The 20,000-nt window shown below is 44.7% G+C and overlaps 1 protein-coding gene across 2 annotated transcripts in view; it reads right to left on the bottom strand.

Annotated features, from left to right (window-relative positions):
• Window positions 1-12,714: 12,714 nt before the first annotated feature.
• reep3a (receptor accessory protein 3a) overlaps window positions 12,715-20,000 on the bottom strand; it is a 13,322-nt gene continuing 6,036 nt past the window's right edge. For both annotated transcript variants that reach the window (XM_027032715.2, XM_027032716.2), the window contains exons 4-8: window positions 17,280-17,400; window positions 16,828-16,941; window positions 15,840-15,975; window positions 15,081-15,223; window positions 12,715-14,734 (exon numbers count right to left, since the gene is read on the bottom strand). In XM_027032715.2, coding sequence (XP_026888516.1) covers window positions 14,660-14,734; window positions 15,081-15,223; window positions 15,840-15,975; window positions 16,828-16,941; window positions 17,280-17,400 — 589 coding nt within the window. In that variant the 3' untranslated portion in view covers window positions 12,715-14,659. The remainder of the gene's footprint in view (window positions 14,735-15,080; window positions 15,224-15,839; window positions 15,976-16,827; window positions 16,942-17,279; window positions 17,401-20,000) is intronic.

The raw sequence follows: 20,000 nt of genomic DNA, 5'->3' as shown, positions 1-20,000 counted from the left end.
CTGGACGCGAAATATGACCACTGTGGGCTAATTAGCTTAGCGTCATCCGCTGGGAGCCCGGGGTTGTGCCGGGACAGGACTGGCCACGGGAGGAGGGGGGTTCCCAGAGCACCATCCATTCTCACAATCAAGCTGTCAATCAAAGTCAGTGGGGGCACGGAAGGGTGGGGTCTTATCAATTGGAGGTGGAGCAAGGAGAGCCCTGAGAAAATGCAGACCCTGAGTGGTCCAATTCAGAGTGACTGACAGCTTCACCAGGGGGAGCGGCCAGGAAATGTGTGTGACTCCTGCCCCTGTTTACATGCTGTGATACACACCTGTCAGTCATTCAGACAAACAATGAGCAGCAGGACATCAGCGTGCTTTTTCTCCTTCTCACACAGGAGGCAGCAAACCTACTTCCACCACTCCCATGGCTATTATGTGTAATTATGTGTAAATAACCACTTTGTGTGTGTGTGCATGCGTGCGTGCGTGTTTGTGTGTGTACATGAATGCACCTGTGAAAGTATTACCTTCACACAGCAAAAATCTTTAAAAGATCTTAGCATCTACATAGGCAATACCAAAACGTAGTGCAGTGCAGTCAGTTGCATAGACCTCAACAGTGAGTGTTATTGGTAGCCGATGGTGTTTGCTTTTTCTGTTCTGTTCTGACAGGCATATGGACTCTTCTTAAGGCTAGACAGACGTTTCTAATCATCTCATACATAGAGATTGATATATTTGGCAAAGTACATCCAAAATAGTAAGTTTAGAGATTTATTTCTGTGGTGTGGGGTTTTGTGTGTGTGTGTGTGTGTGTGTGTGTGTGTGTGTGTGTGTTAAAGAGAGATGGAGTTAGTATGTTTGCATTTGTGCTTGTATGTGAGAACAAGTGTATAAGTCTGAGTATTTGTGTATGTGTGTTCAGAGACAGATGCTATCTGGATTAGATCAGAGTGTACAGACAGTGGGGTTAATGGGGTTAACAGTTATCAGATCAGTGTGTAAAGACTACAGACCTCCCAGTAGATCAGATCAGTGAGTAAAGACAACAGACCTCACAGTAGATCAGATCATTGTGTAAAGACAACAGACCTCACAGTAGATCAGATCATTGTGTAAACACTACAGACCTCACAGTAGATCAGATCATTGTGTAAAGACTACAGACCTCACAGTAGATCAGATCATTGTGTAAAGACAACAGACCTCACAGTAGATCAGATCATTGTGTAAAGACTACAGACCTCACAGTAGATCAGATCATTGTGTAAAGACTACAGACCTCACAGTAGATCAGATCATTGTGTAAAGACAACAGACCTCACAGTAGATCAGATCATTGTGTAAAGACAACAGACCTCACAGTAGATCAGATCATTGTGTAAAGACTACAGACCTCACAGTAGATCAGATCATTGTGTAAAGACTACAGACCTCACAGTAGATCAGATCATTGTGTAAAGACTACAGACCTCACAGTAGATCAGATCATTGTGTAAAGACTACAGACCTCACAGTAGATCAGATCATTGTGTAAAGACTACAGACCTCACAGTAGATCAGATCATTGTGTAAAGACTACAGACCTCCCAGTAGATCAGATCATTGTGTAAACACTACAGATGTAACAGTAGTTACTTCTACAGGCTCCACTGGAAGAACACCACAGTGAGGCTGGTGTGTCTGACTTTCGCTGCTTGGTTGTTTGTCTGTCTGTACACCAGTCTGTCTGAGAGGTGCTCAGTTTCTGTACAAGAAAAATACTGAACATCAATCTATTTTAATCCAACAGCAAGGAAAGAGATCCCAGCTCACTAATAACATTGAGACACCTAATAACTTGTTTGTCTCAGATGAAGGGGAACCTGGTTTTATGTTCAAAGAGCATTAGACGGTTATAAATTACAAAAGAACATTATAAGACACAGACACACACAGACCGGTTTTTTATCTATCCTGATATCTTGATAAAGGTTTAAGACTGATCTATATAACACTGCAGCAAGGAACTGCCATATGTACACACACAGACACACAAGAAAAACTTTTTTCAAATAAAGGCTGTAAGTATACGCATGCACGCACGCACACACACACACACACACACACACACACACACACACACACACACACACACACTGGGTTCTCTGATCTCTATGGTAGTCAGCAGAACCACCTCATCAATCTTACCCCTTAATAGCCTCACCTTTTCACCTTTCACCCCACAACCTTTGACCCCTTATCCCTGCCTCATGCCAAGCATTTAGCACAGGTATCCCCAAGTCATCAGAACTGGGGTTCCCTGCATCAACACCCGGTGTGCGTCCAGAATCCCTGACGCAGCACCAAGCATGGAGCTCCTCTCCATCAGGGCCTTCGGGGGGAGAAAACTCAGCACTCTTTAGGATGAAAAACGTTTCAATGCTTTTTGAACAGACCGCCTGAAGGGACAGAGAAACATTTTCACACCAGTGTTACAAAGATGGTTGACTTAAATTCCAAGTAATTTAATATCTATGCTGAGCTGCCAGTTGCTCTGTATTCCTGCTAAATAGCTGAACCTGTAGGCTAGCAAACCTTTTCTGGCTGGCTCTGTGAATTCAGAAGTGAAGTAGCTGATGGGAACTTGTGCCATGTTTCCAGGGGCCTCTTTCATGAAGATATTTAAAAAAGGGGCAGATCCAGCTTCAGAGTACACAGGGTCCAGGAGTCCAGTACAGTCAGTCAGCTACAGAGCACACAGGGTCCGGGAGTCCAGTACAGTCAGTCAGCTACAGAGCACACAGGGTCCGGGAGTCCAGTACATTCAGTCAGCTACAGAGCACACAGGGTCCGGGAGTCCAGTACAGTCAGTCAGCTAGAGAGCACACAGGGTCCGGGAGTCCAGTACAGTCAATAGTGGTTCCAATGGTGTATTATTACTGTATAGTGTAAGTCATATTAGGTACAGTTACAGAATGTTCCTAATAACACAATCACTCATTGTAAAAAACTGCTTTGGAATTGGCCCTGATGAGGGATGTTGGATATTTTTCATGAGGGATGTTAGATATTTTTCCCCAGACGCATATAGTGCGGTGAGAGACAAGGGTGTGTAGCCGACGTGGGAATGGCATCATACACCATTTTGTAAGTGATTCCCAGATACGCACATCTATTTGGTTTTAAAACAAACACGTCATAGTACCTTGGCTGAGAGCCGGCGAATTTTACTCAAAGGTGCTGAATCTCTTTCACTCAGACAAATGACTGAATGTGACATATTTCAGAAATGACAGGCCCAGATTAATTCTTTACAGTCCATTGTCATTAAGAAACTTCATCACTGACGCACGACACTGCCGATTAAAACCGCACGTCCCCCTGTGGCCTGTCTGCAGTTCTCAACCTAGCTGTGAAGGGTTTACCTGAGAAGAGGTCTTCTAGACAGTGACGTGAAAACTGAAATCCTGGAGAGGCACGAGTAAATTACAGCTCCCAGACACTCCTAATCCGTCAGAGTTATCTTAAGAGGATCTGAAAGGAAGAATGAGAGAAACTACCCAAATTCAGGTGTGAAAAGCTGGTAGATGCAACCCAAGAAGACTCAAAGCTTTAGTCATTACTAAAAGCTTTTCTACTGAACAAAGTACAGAATAAAAGGCTCCAAAGACACGTATATTTTTTTTAATACAAAAATTCTCTGCAAACAAATAAACAAAAAACAAACAAAAAAATGACAGACCCTGTTAGACCCCATGGGACTCCACCTGTATGTGTGCCTGTATCTGTAACCCCCTCTCCACCTATAGACCACACACTTTAATTACCCAATTACAAGCAGTTACGCTACACCTCTACCTGCCTGAAGGTCTCTTTCTCCCTCTCTCTCTCTGTCTGCCATAAACGATTCAAAAGGCTTCTGGTGGATAAATCAGCAAGGTTCACTTTAATATTTGCCACTGGTGGTAATTATTCTCAGCTGGTGTGAAACTGCAGATTTGTGACCTTACGAGGGGAGAAAGCAGGCAGCCTGTGCCACAGGGCACGGTTACCACGGTGACTTGAATAGAAGCTTTGTTATTCTTTTGTGTGTGTGTAAGGAGTAGACTACTACACCGAGAGGATCAGATTTACATGAAAACAAAACAGCACAATTTACATTAACACAGTGGCATAATAAATCACCTCTTTTATGACAACCAAGAAAGAATTCTGCATTCTAAGAGAGACGTATTTTGGATATTCCACATTGTGGTTCCAACATCTTCGTTTTAAAAGTCAAACAAAATGACATTAGCTGTTTCACACTAAACAGGAAGAGCTACATAGTGCCAATCTGTCACTAACCACTATTTCAGGTTTCTATACACCTAACCAATACAGGTTTTACCTTAACACAGTAAGTACTCCACACACACACACACACACACACACACACACACACACACACACACACACACACACACACACACTCACACACACACACACACACACTGTTTGCCCACCCCACAGACTTCTTGGGCCTTAATGCCTAATCCTGCAGATAAATTATAGATAAACATTTACTTAGACCTAATCACCTAATCATTACAGTGCTTGTCCTAGGAGAGATACGTTCACATTCATAGATTACTGAACTGGTGTGTGTGCGTGTGTGTGTGTGTGTTTAAATCACAGTTTGAAAGAATGTCTATAGGGAACTTAATTCGTTTCACATAGATTAAATCAACAGAATTAAATTAGGTCAACAGTCTTTAGTGCACTGGGTCTCCCTGTACATAAATAAAGTGTATAAAAATCCAATTATTTGTACAGACGGGCAGTGCGCTCTGCAGTAGTCTGCAGCGGTACGGCTGTGCTCCCACTCTGGGATTCCCCTACTCCACACAGGCCCTAACACACCTGATCTCACATAGGCTCAGATAATTAGCTGATGATTGGAATCAGGTGTCCTTGAGCAGAGAAGCCACTTAAATGTCCTATAGGCCTATAGGCTTCCCAAAGTCCAGGAGAGTGGAACAGTGTGAGAGAAGCTCTAGTTCTGTCTCTCACCCTGACTCTCACAGTGTATGTGTGTGTGTGTGTGGAGTTAACTCACTCCGCTACTGTCTGAGAGGTGAGGTAAGGTGCTGTGTGTGGTGAAACCCGATGAAACTGTGCCCCTGGCACACGACAGGCTGAAAGACACGCCAGCCTGTTTAATCACTCAGGAATCTTCCTAACAACGAGAGCGAACATGCTGGAGCTGAAAACACACACACACACACACACACACACAATAATATTAGCGCAATGAGAATGATAAAAATAACAGTGTTGCATATACACACACACACTGGAACCTTCATACTACCTTTAGCAGCCTGTACCAAACAATACATGCATACACAAACAAACCCTGCTTCAGTTTCTGATTTAACTCTTGGTTTGTATGCACGCACACACACTCACACACACACACACGCACACACAGAGCTGCTGGTCATGCCAAACCCACTGCTCATCTGAGAATCCCACCTCTGAATTTGTGTGTGTGTGTGTGTGTGTGTGTTTGTGTGTGTGTATGTGAGTGCATGCACGTGTTGGGTGTAATCGATTCAGATCTCTTTGGCAAGAGAAGAACATAAATGGAGATTTAAGTCTTTTGCATTGCGAAATGATTTACTAAATATTAATGTTGATTACACATTACTGCCGTCTGTCACGATCCGGAGAGAAAGTGTAGCTTTGGGACACCTTGACAGTATATGAATTTAAATCAACAATGCTACTCTTTTGTTATTTGTTATCATATAAATAATCAAATGATCAAACAGTCCACCAGTCAACCATAACATTTCTTTTCTCTAGTGTGTTAAGGGTAAATTGGTTTAAACTGGTTCCTCTGATCTGGTTTAATTCCGGTGAGGACATTTTTCTAACAATTTTTGGACCTTTGTTTTTAGGTCACGGGGTCATTAGGGTCCTCCGCAATTGGGCTGGCATTATCCAGACCTAAACTTTGATGTGAATTTTTAAACATCAAATTGGAGACTGGCCTTGTGCAGCAAAAGAACACACTGAAGTGGTCGCCGGGTGTGGCTGCATAAAACCCTATCAACTTTCCAGTTTGACCCAACATTTTCATTTGGCCGGTGCTTTGAATTCTAGAAGATGGCATCAGAAGAAATGTGATGTTTAAGGTCGGAGTTCAGGAGCATCCGAGTTAGGAGCCGTTATTATCTTTACTCGGGTTCGCTCTTTTTTTTCATCTTCTACCATCTGCTTGGCTAATTAAGTCTGATGTGGAAGTGGCTGTTTCCCATCTTTGACACATTCCCTTCCTGTTAGCTAGCTGATGTGTTTAGATGAACGATCGCTGAAGTCTCGCCTTGGCCGCTTCTGCACTGAGAGCTCAGGGATGTATGTAACCACGCCATCATCACTAACTTAGCTGTATGTAATTAGTGAGGGGTCAGAGGTCATGGGGGAGATTGTGGGATGAGGGGCTAGACTGGGAAATTCAAGTGTTTGAGAGAGATGATGGTCAGCTGTCTGAGGCTGTGGAATGGCTGAGAGAGAGAGAGAGAGGGGGAGAAAGAGAGAGAGAGAGAGGGAGAGTGAGAAGGAGAGAGAGAGAGAGAGAGAGAGAGAGAGAGAGAGAGAGAGAGAGAGAGAGAGAGAGAGAGAGAGAGAGAGGGACATTTCAGAACTAGTCAGATGCTTGCAGGAAGATGTTTTATTTAGAATAAAATAATAATCTGGGGTCAAGGTTCAAAACCAGAGCCGACAAATTACCAAACCCAGGAGACAATGAGACAAAACAAACCAAACCAAATGGAGCAGGCAAGACAACAGACCACCAGACCAGTTCGGCAACTAGAACCTACAACGAAGAGACAGGGGCCGCTCAGTTCTGAGTAGAGGCAATACTTCATTGTGAGTGCACAAAACAGACATTATGAAACACACAGGTACAGACACGATTAAACACACAGGTACAGACACGATTAAACACACAGGTACAGACACACGATTAAACACACAGGTACAGACACGATTAAACACACAGGTACAGACACGATTAAACACACAGGTGCAGACACACGATTAAACACACAGGTACAGACACGATTAAACACACAGGTACAGACACACGATAAAACACAGATAATGAGTAACAGGTAAATTCAATAGTCCAGTAATGGGGATCATGTGAGGCTGTGCTTGGGAGTTGTAGTCAGGTATACAGAGAGAGAGAGAGAGAGAGAGAGAGAGAGAGAGTCTGTCTTCTGGTAAACTCCTGTTATGTCAATGTATATATTGTAGACAAGATCATTTAAACAACCATAAACCAGTCACAGTCTCACAGTCTGTGTGCGTGTATGTGTGTGTATATAATCATTTTATTCTGGTCAGGGCATCCTAATGTTTACAACATTTCATTTGAAAATCTAAAATAATCTAAAATTAAAACTGCGTAAGTGTTAATTGTAAAGCGACCTTGGTTTCCTAGAGCAGCGCTATATAAATATAACTTCATTCATTCTTTCATAAAACATACTTTATAGTTGAAGGGAGACGCCGGTAAACCTGGGCGCTACAGTGGTGTGATCCGTTTCCAGACACCTTCCTCCAAATCCTGCAGATGGCAGCAGGAGTCATCCAAGGGTCCAGACACAGACAGACAGACAGACAGGCAGGCAGGCAGACAGGCAGGCAGACAGACAGGCAGACAGACAGACAGACAGACAGGCAGGCAGGCAGACAGACAGACAGGCAGGCAGATAGACAGACAGGCAGGCAGACAGACAGACAGACACAGACAGACAGACAGGCAGGCAGGCAGACAGACAGACAGACAGACAGACAGGCAGACAGACAGACAGGCAGGCAGATAGACAGACAGACAGACAGACAGACAGGCAGGCAGACACAGACAGACAGACAGGCAGGCAGATAGACAGACAGGCAGGCAGGCAGACAGACAGACAGACAGGCAGGCAGACTGAACCCACAGCTAGGAGAGGGATTAGCTATCGTTTAGCCCATAATAGACCTGATTAAAGCAACCCATAACACACACACCCCCAATATCTCTCATTCTGTTTTTTTCAGGTCTACTTAACACGCATTAGTGTTTTTCTTAAGCGCTCTGTTGAAGCACACCCACAAAGGGATAAGAATGAACAGATTAAAAGACTGAAGGTGCTATTTTCTATGTGTTCTCCACCTCTCTCTCTTTCTTTCTCTCTCTCTCACGCACACACACACACACACACACATACAAAACAACGAACACCACACTGATCAGAACTGATCAGACCTGTGACCTTGCTGGACACAGCTTTCATTTCTGGGGAGTTCAGTAATAGACTCAGTAGTAGAGCCAGTAATAGAGTCAGTAATAGAATCAGTAGTATGTATAGTCAGTAGTACAGTCAGTAGTAGAGTTAAACTTGCTGTGCTCGACCTGTGGAGCTGAAAGGTCAGACGCTGGTGAAACATGTCCCAGGTGCTCTGAAAGGCCACCACACCTCATGCCTTTCTCATTAGAGCAAACACTTGAGAAACTTCCCCTCACACATGCGTCATCAGTGCATGGCATGATCACTATCGTGGTATCTGGCAGGATCTGGCAGGATCTGTCTGTGCACTGGAGTCAGGCTTCAACATCTGTGGTGCATAGAACCAAGTGTAGGGTTTAGCGTGTGAGGCACGTAATGGGGAGTGTAAGGAGTGAAATGCAGGGTTTAGGGTGTAGGAAGTAGTGTGGAGGGTGTAGTGAATGGACTGCAGGTTGTATTGTGTTATCAGAGTTTAGGGAGTGGGGTGTAGGGTGTAATGAGCGGAGGGTTCTAGGGAGTTTAGGGTGTAGGGAGTAGTGTGGAGGGTGTAGTGAATGGGGGTAGCATGGCCATCTGCAGTGTAAGATTAGAACTGGAGCTCCATGAGCATGGCGAAACACTCCTCAGGTGAACTCTGTGTAGGTGTGTGTGAGACGCACAGAGAGATGTAGCCTTACTGTGGAACTGTAGTGACCTTTGAATCTCTTAAATGTGTCTCTCTCTCACTCACACACACATTCTCGCTCTCTCTCTTACACACACACACACACACACACACACACACACACACACACACACTCTCTCTCTCTCACTCACACACACATTCTCGCTCTCTCTCTTACACACACACACACACACACACACACACACACACACACACACACACACACACACACTCACACTCACACACACACACACACTCTCTCTCTCCACACACACACACACACACACACACACACACACACACACACACACACATCATGAATGCAAAGGCTGGGAACTGTATGAACATGAGTGTGAGAACACCACGGTGTCTTCTGTGTCTCACGGGTGTGTATGTATGTGTGTGCCTGTGTGTGTCTTTACAGAAGGTCCCAAACACAAACAAGCTCCCTCCTCCAGACAGCAGTGAAGAAAGTGCTGCATTTTTGTTGTGGATTTTCACGTCTTTCGTGTCCACGGGAGGATGGCGTAACACCCAAACGCCCGGAACCACAAGCCAAACACCACTGATCCTCGATTTCAGTTCTTCTGATTGGTGTTTATCTGTCTGGAGCCCCTGACACCTACACACAGTCTCAACACACATTCATACATGCCCTTCCAGACTGCATAATTATGCCCAATAACAACATTCTCCACTGCGAAAAAATATTCAGACACACTATTTTTACATAGTGGTCTACCTTTCTGTTCTGGTTTTTTGTCCTGTTTTTAGCCACGACCACTCACGCAGGCTGCTGTGTCTGAGCGGCCGTGGAGCGGTGAACTGGGCCTGCTCCGTGCTGACGGCTGGCTGCGGAGGCATGCGGGTCATTGTGTGCCCCCCCCCAAAGCTAACCCATTCCGGGCAGGGTGGTCCGTAAAACCCCCAAGAAGTGGGAAACGGGGCCGGAGCAGCGGGAGCCTGAAAAGCAGTCCTTGGGAACGTGATAGTGTCTGCGTGTCGGGGGTCCGGACCCGAGGCAGAGGGGCCTGCAGCTTTGGGTATTGAAGGAAGGATTATAGAGACCAGAGTGAAGAGAGAGAAGGGCAGAGAGCACGTCTGCGCAGCGGGAGAGAGGGATGGGGGCAAGAGGAAGAAAGAGTGCGAAGGAGGAAGAGAGAGGGTGCATGGGCAGGAAGAGAGAGTGAGGGAGAAATTCAAAGCCACAAAGAGTGAATGAGGCAGCAGCTAAGGTCAAGCAAGTAGAAGACAGAGAGGAGTCTGGAGACATTCCTCAGTGTGTGGGTTACACACACACACACACACACATGAAGAGTATAGAAAGGGTTATTATTAAGGGAATGAGAATAACAAAATGAGTGTGTGGGTTTTACACACAAACACACACACACACACACACACAAAGGGAAAAGAAAGGGTTAAAATTAAAGGAATGAGAAATGAGTGTGTGGGCTACACACACACACACACACACACACACACACGTCTACCCAGCCTACCCAGAATGCATCTCAACAGAGCAGACAGGAAGGGTTCAGCGGTTGTACGGGAGCAGGACGGCGGCTCGGACAGACGTCCACTCCACTCTCACCCAGTGCTCCTCATACAGGCGTCCGCTCCCGGGGGAGAGATGAGCCTCATATCGCTTTCATCCTGCCTCCCGCACGCTCACCCTCGGTCTTCCTCTCTTCCCCTCGCACCTCTGATGCCATCCGAGACACAGGACACGTTCAAAGAGCGTGCGGAAAGACTTAAACACGTCCTTTGACAGGGAACACAATGAAACGGCTGCAGTCAGACCACACACGCCAGCTCCCGCACGCTTCAGGCAATCAAGCGCCTCACTAAATACAGCCAGCTTTTTAATAGTTTATGCAAATATTTCCTTTTTTATTTGACCAGGAATGTTTCAGAGAAACGGCACCTTCAAAAGTGACTGGAAATAAAGCATAAATGCTTCACCTCATATATGGACCACAGGGAAGCCTCACAACAAAGAAGAGTCAATTAACATGGTTTCAGACTGAGTAATCTGTCTCTTCTCACTTACTCACTGTTCAAAAACTCACCAGCTCTGGAGCATGTGAGAGCATGTGTGTGCGTGTGTGTGTGTGTGTGTGCGTGTGTGTGTGTGTGTGTGAGAGCGTGTGTGAGAGCGTGTGTGTGTGTGTGTGTGCGCGTGTGTGAGTGCGTGTGTGTGTGCGTGTGTGTGTGTGTGCGCGTGTGTGAGTGCGTGTGTGTGTGCGTGTGTGTGTGTGCGCGTGTGTGAGTGCATGTGTGCGTGTGTGTGATTTAAATCCTTCTTTTTAGCTTGAAGGTATAAATATTCAAGCACCACAGTACTTAACAAAGGTCACATGCATACACCCACATACACTGCAGCAACACCCCCCCCCACACACACACGCACAAAGCTGCTACTACTGTCGTGTTTGTCGAGTTGAAAACAGTTTTTCATAATCAGTGATTTATGACCATCATGATTTGTCATTTCCTCAGTGTGTCTATCTCCAGTTTACGGGGACAGGAAATTGTAAGACATGTCAGCATTCGGCTACAGATCAACTCCAGATCAGCCCATGAGTGGTGAGGTCCTTTGTTTTTGTGGCTATAAAACACCTGATGGAACTTATCAAAGGGTTTGATGATCACAAGAGGTGTGCACACACTAACCTGTAGAGTCTCATGCTTCTCCCCTGTAGATGTGCACATGCAGAACATGTGCTCTGCAGCATCTTTGGCAAGACCAGGACAAATCCCAGAGGCTCCACCTAGTGGTAAACATTAGAAAATGCAGCAACACTGTCCTCACACCAAAGGTCGGAACAGTGAGGAGTCTAAATGACGTTTCAGAAAGGATCCCTGGGTTAGCGACATAATCTCAATTCACACTGGAGCCACTGGCGGTGCTGGCCCAATGCACCCCAGTATGTGTCCTGGGTGTCGATCTGTTTTCCAGTGGCCGTTTTCTGGATTTGGTCTTTACCATTGACCCCAAGTTCTGTTATTCATACTTGCACTCAGCCATCTTTGTATATGAGCCCTTATTAACTGACCTCCATCACCTAACTTCACACTCTGAGAGTGGGGGAGGAGCTAGTCTAGACGTTGGCAGAGTTTGGGACTCCAGTTTGCTGAGTCTATGCCTCCCAATTTTAGCACACTTACACATACACACAATATAGGATGCACACGTTACTGGCACCAGTGCTCCCATTTAGATGGATAGACTTGAGTCCCTGAGTCCCTGAGTGCCTGAGTACCTGAGTCCCTGAGTCCCTGAGTCCCTGAGTGCCTGAGTCCCTGAGTGCCTGAGTGCCTGAGTCCCTGAGTGCCTGAGTACCTGAGTGCCTGAGTGCCTGAGTCCCTGAGTGCCTGAGTCCCTGAGTCCCTGAGTGCCTGAGTGCCTGAGTGCCTGAGTCCCTGAGTGCCTGAGTGCCTGAGTCCCTGAGTGCCTGAGTCCCTGAGTCCTAGCCAGGCCAGATATGTGCTCCTAACCACGGCTGAGGAATTAAGCTGCTTGTCTGAGTAAAAGTGTGTGACGCTGCTCAGAGATTAAAGAAGCTGCACTCATCAAGCGTGTAACTGAAAATCTCAGTTACAGAAATGCACTGAAGTCTTTGTTTCACGGCGCTCTTTACTGCTCCTAGCTGTCTGAAAACCAGTGCGTCTTCCCTTTGCATATGCTAACGCTATCAGCCACAGACTGGGCACAGGGAATGAAAAACGATGCAAATACAAGTGCATCACTGCTGTAGAATCAAATAATTAAAACTTTATTTATGCAGGGACACTCAAGCATGTATAGTGTAGATCCAGACTTTACAATGTCTTACTACTGAATTCTCTCTAAACACATTAGTGTTTCTGCTTTTTGAGTAGTTCACAGCTTACCAAAGTGACAGGTATAAAGTTTCTTACAAGAGCAGTTGCACGTATATAAAATGTCTTACAATAAGAGTGCTGATCTGTAATTATGTTTGAAACCCTGATAATTCACTGCACTTATAAAATGAATCAAACCCTAGACTTCACTCAGAGAATCTTCATAAATTTAGTGAACAACTTCTCATATTCTTCTGCGTAAACACACATATGCACGCACACACACACACGCACGCACGCACGCACACGCGCACACACACACACACACACACACACACACACCTAGACAATCCAGTACTGAAACAGGTTTCAGTGATCAGTCTCCATATACAGTGCTATCTAATCAAAGACTAAACCTAATCCACATCTAGAAACAACTCCCGAAGGCAAATGAATAACACACACAACAAACTTGCGCGCACAACATAATTCAATGAAATACGAATCCAGTCAACACAGCAAAAGCATTAGCCTTAGTGTATTTAAATAGTCAATACATTCAATGCATGTTTGTACATGTATATAAGTTGGAGCACATAGAGGGAGTGTTTGCATTCAGACATCCAAAAATGAAACTAAAGAAGAAAAGCAAAAACCCCTCATAAGTCAGACTCTCAAACTGTAAACAAGAGGCAGAATATTACACCTCTCTTTCACTATCACTCACACACACACACACACACACAAACACAGTTAGTGTGAAAGTACAACGATCAGTCTTGCAGATATGCTGAAGCTAGCTGACAATGCAGAAGTAACATAAAACGCCCTTGTTATCAGCTTTCCTTTTGGGAGACTCACACTCTGAAGCCATGACTTCAGTGGAGGACGCTGTTCTCGGAAGAGGGCCGGGCTAACTTCCAGGTGTACAGCGGCTGGACGGTGCCGAACCCCAGGGGCCACCAGTGGTGGGCCAGTTTTGGGCATTGCAGCAAAGGAAAGCTTTCAACCATCAACTATATGAAACTAGCAATAAACCCCAGGCAGGCTGACTAGTCTCACTGCTCGGACACGGGGCCCTTGACTGGGGGAGGCGTGAGCTCCATTGGCAACTTCTGACTGGAGATGGGAGAGAACAGTCAGCCTCTGAGGGAGATCAGAGAGACAGTCACACTTATTATGTCATTGTAGGTCATATCAGTTACTAGGTTCTGTAAGCTACACGGCCCAGTATACACCTTCGTTGGTCTCTGGCCATTCATCTGTGTACTTTCTTGCAATAGAGTGCAAACAAGCTACATGAATTTCGGCCAGATTGTCATCCATGCTGAGCCAAAGAGCTCAAGGATGGCATCAGTTTGTTTCGTTTTTTGGAATAGTGCTATTTTTCATAGGATGCATAAAGAAATTAACATTCCCACTTTCATAAACAAACAAACCAAAGAAGACAGACATACAAACCGCCGCTTGCTACTGGAGAGGACGTCTTCACAGCTTCAGTGCACTGGTGTCTGTTATGGTATGACAGAGGCTGTTCATGCACACACTCCTCCAGTGTGTTACAGTATCACCAAAGGCTGCTCAAACACACTTCTCTGGTATGTAACAGTATGAATGAGGCTGTTCTAACACACCCCTGTAGTGTGTGTGTGTGTGTGTGTGTGTGTGTGTGTGTGTGTGTGTGTGTGTGCGTGTTACAGTATGACCAGGCCTGTTCAAACAGTGTTATGGGATGAAGGGAGAGTCTCACACACAGGGTTTCATAGAGTGGGTTACATGGTGACCAGGACTGTTTCTACAAGGGTTTCTGTAGAGTGTAACAGGGTAGCCAGGACATCCAGGGGCTCCTCTGGTTGCTGCTTTTGGATGATCAGGGCTGTTCAAATGTGCTGGATGTGATCGCCGGCCTCCTTCTGGTTTTAATCTTCAGTGAACCGTAACGAGGCTGCATGCAGAGACACAGAAGCTGTATTATGAAACGACTAATTTAGAAAGACAACTTAAGTTATATAACTTATAAGTAAAAGTTATATAATTTTTGTTGCTGCCATCATCATCAGACATTGAGACTAACATCTAGAGTAATCTTGACCATTTTAGAAAATACCTACACATACATATGTAAAATACGCCCACCTCACACACACATATACGTATGTAAAATGCACATGCAGGGGTATGCCCACCTCACACACACACATATGTAAAATGCACATGCCTGTGTATGCCCACCTCACACACACACATATGTAAAATACACATGCCTGTGTATGTCCACCTCACATACACACCTCTTTGCGCACAGCTTTGGAGCGAGTGACCTTCACACTCTGAGATCTACGCAGGCCCTTTGGCACCGGTGACTCCTCCTCAGACAGTGTTCTGTCTACTTCCTCTCTGTGCCCCTCCTCTTCCTGTCTGTATGCGTAGTATCCTTTAAGCCCACAGACACAACAAACTGGGAATTAAGCACCGTCAGAGTGTAGCAATCAAATGCAGAGCGTGTCTGGCGGTACATGGAAATAACATGACTGCTTGTACAAATTAATCTAATTCAAAGTATTTAGAATGCTATTTTATTTTCAAGCACACAGAACAGCTGAGGTATCTGTGTTTCGAGACCATAGTGTTAGTTGCAGGAAGCAGAACCATGAAATTCTATCACAGAAAAGTTTAGTGCTTGCTGTCTTGGAGTTTTTTTCCGATTACAGAACATTTACGCATCATTCCAAATTCAAAACAACTCTCATCTGAGATCTAGTACACAGTGAAGTAGCAGGCACACAGGAGTCTAACAGTGTTATGCTTTTATTATGATCCGACCACTAGAGGGCACGCCCTCACACCCGTTCCTGAAGTGCAGTCTGCAGGGGGGCGATGTTTCCGGAGTGTTTCAGCACGTTAACACGGTAAAAGAAGGACGAGCAGGAGGAGGCGTCATCCACGTCCGCGGCGCACGGTGCACAGAAGCTCATGTCTGGATGTTTTTGAGGCAAACCGGGGCACCTTTTTAAACCAACGGACAGAGGAGAGAGTGACGGAACGCGTACCGGGGCCCCCGGGTCCGAGGCTGGAGGTCTGCATGGCCCCATGGACAGGACTGCGTAATGCTGCTTGGTCAGACGGGACCTGCGTGAGGTCCGCAATGCTGAAGCTCCGTAGGCGCTCGCTAATGGCGCCCTGTCCCTATGGAAACAAGAGTCATGTGATCCCATCGGTCACCATGTTGGCATTTAAAAATACAAATGTACAGTAGCCTGATGGTCTTTTTAACATATTGTTTATAAGAACCTCATTTTCAAAGCTATATACATAAAGCTATGTATGATCTAACAAATAACAGGCAACATACACTTTTAATATTTAAAAACAGAATTCAATATCCATGAGAAGGTGATACCAGAAGACCCAGTAGCTGTCTTCTAAAATCTGTGGGGCCAAATTTCTAGTCCAGTTTAGCTCAAACAAAAATAGGTGAGTAACTACATTTGGGCTGTACTAAGTTTATACTTGTATAAATTAAGTATTTGCATTGTGCATGTGGTTTGTGTGTGTGTGTGTGTGTGTGTGTGTGTGTGTGTGTGTGTGTAGGGGGGGGGGGGGGGGGGGCGTATGAAGCAGCGCTGAACAGAACAGAAACAAGTCAGCTGTTACCTGCAGGTCGGACACCGTTAGCCACGTACAGAGACCATTACATGTGGTTAGTCTAGCATTCAGAGAAAGCAGAAAGATGGAAGAGAAAAAAGAGGGACACAAGGAGAGAAAGAGAGAGTAAGAAAGAGTGGAAGGAGAGAGAAAAGATCAGTAGAGCGGTGGCTGTGTTCAGGAATAAGACAGGAAGCATTACAGGACAGCAAAGCTGGACTGCTCAGGGTAAAAGAAAACGCTACTGCTCAGGCGGCCGCTAGAGGGCGCCCACGAGCTGACACTCCGTGTGTGTAACCGGGCGCTGCGCTTCGCTGGCAGAACAGAGGAGGAAATGAGCACACGTTTGCATGGCAACCCTGCAGGATGTTTGTGTATGTGCGTGTGTGTTACCTTGACAGCAGCGGAGACCGCGGCAGAGGCAGCGATGGTCAGGCCCTGGCGACCAAAGCTCACCATGGTCTCGTAACTCCTCTCTTTGGCCTGAACAATGTAATCATCTATCTCCTGTAGACACGCACACACCAAGTCACTTCAAAGATTCACTGTTTTTTTCTTTACTTTTCTGTTTTATTATTATTATTATTATTATTATTATAGTAATAATAATAATAATAATGTGTATTGTGTACGGAGTAACTTACAAGCGATATTACAAGCTAATTACAAGTGAAACTTCGAACTTTCCTAACTAACTCCAAACTTCAAATATCTCTAAATTCACTAATATATCTACCATTCGAAACTTTTGATAGTCATATATTTACAGTGTGCTAACAGCATGGTAACACAGTGCTGCCTGTGTGCTTTCAGATCCCACCAGGGTGGCGGTTAGCCCTGCGTACCCTTTCTTTAGAGGCCAGCAGGGGGTGCAGAAACTTCCTGTAGATCAGACTGGCTCCTCTGGTGTAGGGCGACAGCAGCCAGACGACGAAAGCCACTTTGAGCTCGTGGTACAGCGGGAACCTGCAACCCGGAGGAAGGGAGCGATGGAGAAAGACTAACACAGGGAACTAACACAGGTAGACAAAGGCAGACGCTTGCGGATAAAAGGTTTGCACTTTATTCTGATCCAGAGTCATAGACAAAGAACAAGCCAGGGTCAGAGCCAGAAAAACGAGCTCAAGGATAAACACAATCATAAAGAGAATACAGTCAAAGTGGAAAACCAAAAAGCAATCCAAAAACAGGCAGACTAATCCGAAGGGGCAGGCAAGAGTAGGTAGAAAACGCAAAACAAGATCTGGTACGCAAATGGTCAAAACAGGAAAACCACTTGTATGCACAGTGAGACTGGAGGCAATACTTCACAATGGGAAGAAGGGCTAGGCCGATTTAAATACACTGGAGATAGAAGAACAGGTGATGTTCATAATCTATGATGATCTGATGAACTGGCTGTGATTGGCTGGGTTGTTAACTGGGTGTCGAACAGCATGTTGGGAAGTGTAGTGATCTTGGGACACTGGTGGCATGACAGGACTACTGTTAAATTGAGCAGAGGAAGGGAGAGATGGAGAAAGACTAACACAGGGCATACTGTTAATGTGAGTGTCTGTAAGAGTAGTGTGGAGGTTAGAGTAGCGTGTCTGTGTATGTTAGAGTAGTGTGTGTGTATGTTATAGCAGTGTGTCTGTGTGTTAGTGTGTGTGTTAGAGTAGTGTGGAGGTTATAGTAGCGTGTCTGTGTGTATGTTATAGTAGTGTGTCTGTGTGTATGTTAGAGTAGTGTATCTATATGTTAGTGTGTGTGTGTTAGAGTAGTGTGTATGTTAAAGTAGTGTGTCTGTGTGTATGTTAGAGTAGTGTATCTATATGTTAGTGTGTGTGTGTTAGTGTGTATGTTAAAGTAGTGTGTCTGTGTGTATGTTAGAGTAGTGTATCTATATGTTAGTGTGTGTGTGTTAGAGTAGTGTGGATGTTAAAGTAGTGTGTCTGTGTGTATGTTAGAGTAGTGTATCTATATGTTAGTGTGTGTATGTTAGAGTAGTGTATCTATATGTTAGTGTGTGTGTGTTAGAGTAGTGTGTATGTTAAAGTAGTGTGTCTGTGTGTATGTTAGTGTGGGTTAGAGTAGCATGTCTGTGTGTATGTTATAGTAGTGTGTCTGTATGTATGTTATAGCAGTGTGTCTGTGTGTTAGTGTGTGTGTTAGAGTAGTGTGGATGTTATAGTAGCGTGTCTGTGTGTATGTTAGAGTAGTGTATCTGTATGTTAGTGTGTATGTTATAGTAGCGTGTCTGTGTGTATGTTATAGTAGCGTATCTGTGTGTATGTTATAGTAATGTGTCTGTGTGTATGTTATAGTAGCGTGTCTGTGTGTATGTTATAGTAATGTGTCTGTGTGTATGTTAGAGTAGCGTGTCTGTGTGTATGTTATAGTAATGTGTCTGTGTGTATGTTAGAGTAGTGTGTGTTAGAGTAGTGTGTCTGTGTGTATGTTATAGTAATGTGTCTGTGTGTATGTTATAGTAGCGTATCTGTGTGTATGTTATAGTAGCGTATCTGTGTGTATGTTATAGTAATGTGTCTGTGTGTATGTTAGAGTAGTGTGTGTGTTATAGTAGCGTGTCTGTATGTTAGAGTAGTGTGTGTTAGAGTAGTGTGTATGTTATAGTAGCGTGTCTGTGTGTATGTTAGAGTAGTGTGTGTTAGAGTAGTGTGTGTTAGAGTAGTGTGTATGTTATAGTAGCGTGTCTGTGTGTATGTTAGAGTAGTGTGTTAGAGTAGTGTGTATGTTATAGTAGCGTGTCTGTGTGTATGTTAGAGTAGTATGTGTTAGAGTAGTGTGTATGTTATAGTAGCGTGTCTGTGTGTATGTTGTGTGTGTGTGTTAGAGTAGTGTGTGTGTGTGTGTTATAGTAGTGTGTGTGTGTGTTATAGTAATGTGTGTGTGTGTGTGTGTGTGTTAGAGTAGTGTGTGTGTGTGTGTTATAGTAATGTGTGTGTGTGTGTGTTAGAGTAGTGTGTGTGTTAGAGTAGTGTGTGTGTTATAGTAGTGTGTGTGTGTGTGTGTGTTATAGTAGTGTGTGTTATAGTAGTGTGTGTGTGTGTGTTATAGTAGTGTGTGTGTGTGTGTTATAGTAGTGTGTGTGTGTGTCATAGTAGTGTGTGTGTGTATGTTATAGTAGTGTGTGTGTGTATGTTATAGTAATGTGTGTGTGTGTGTGTTATAGTAATGTGTGTGTGTGTGTGTTAGAGTAGTGTGTGTGTGTGTATGTTATAGTAGTGTGTGTGTGTGTGTTATAGTAGTGTGTGTGTGTGTGTGTTATAGTAATGTGTGTGTGTGTGTTATATCTCACCATGCCATGGAGAGGTCTGTGTGTGTGTGTGTTAGAGTAGTGTGTGTGTGTGTGTGTGTTATAGTAATGTGTGTGTGTGTGTTATAGTAATGTGTGTGTGTGTGTTATAGTAGTGTGTGTTATAGTAGTGTGTGTGTGTGTTATAGTAATGTGTGTGTGTGTGTGTGTTATAGTAGTGTGTGTGTGTGTGTTAGAGTAGTGTGTGTGTGTGTATGTTATAGTAGTGTGTGTGTGTGTGTGTTATAGTAGTGTGTGTGTGTGTGTA

Source organism: Electrophorus electricus, chromosome 13 (assembly GCF_013358815.1).
Source record: "Electrophorus electricus isolate fEleEle1 chromosome 13, fEleEle1.pri, whole genome shotgun sequence".
Lineage (NCBI taxonomy): Eukaryota > Metazoa > Chordata > Actinopteri > Gymnotiformes > Gymnotidae > Electrophorus > Electrophorus electricus.
This window is presented reverse-complemented; position numbering and strand designations above follow the sequence as displayed.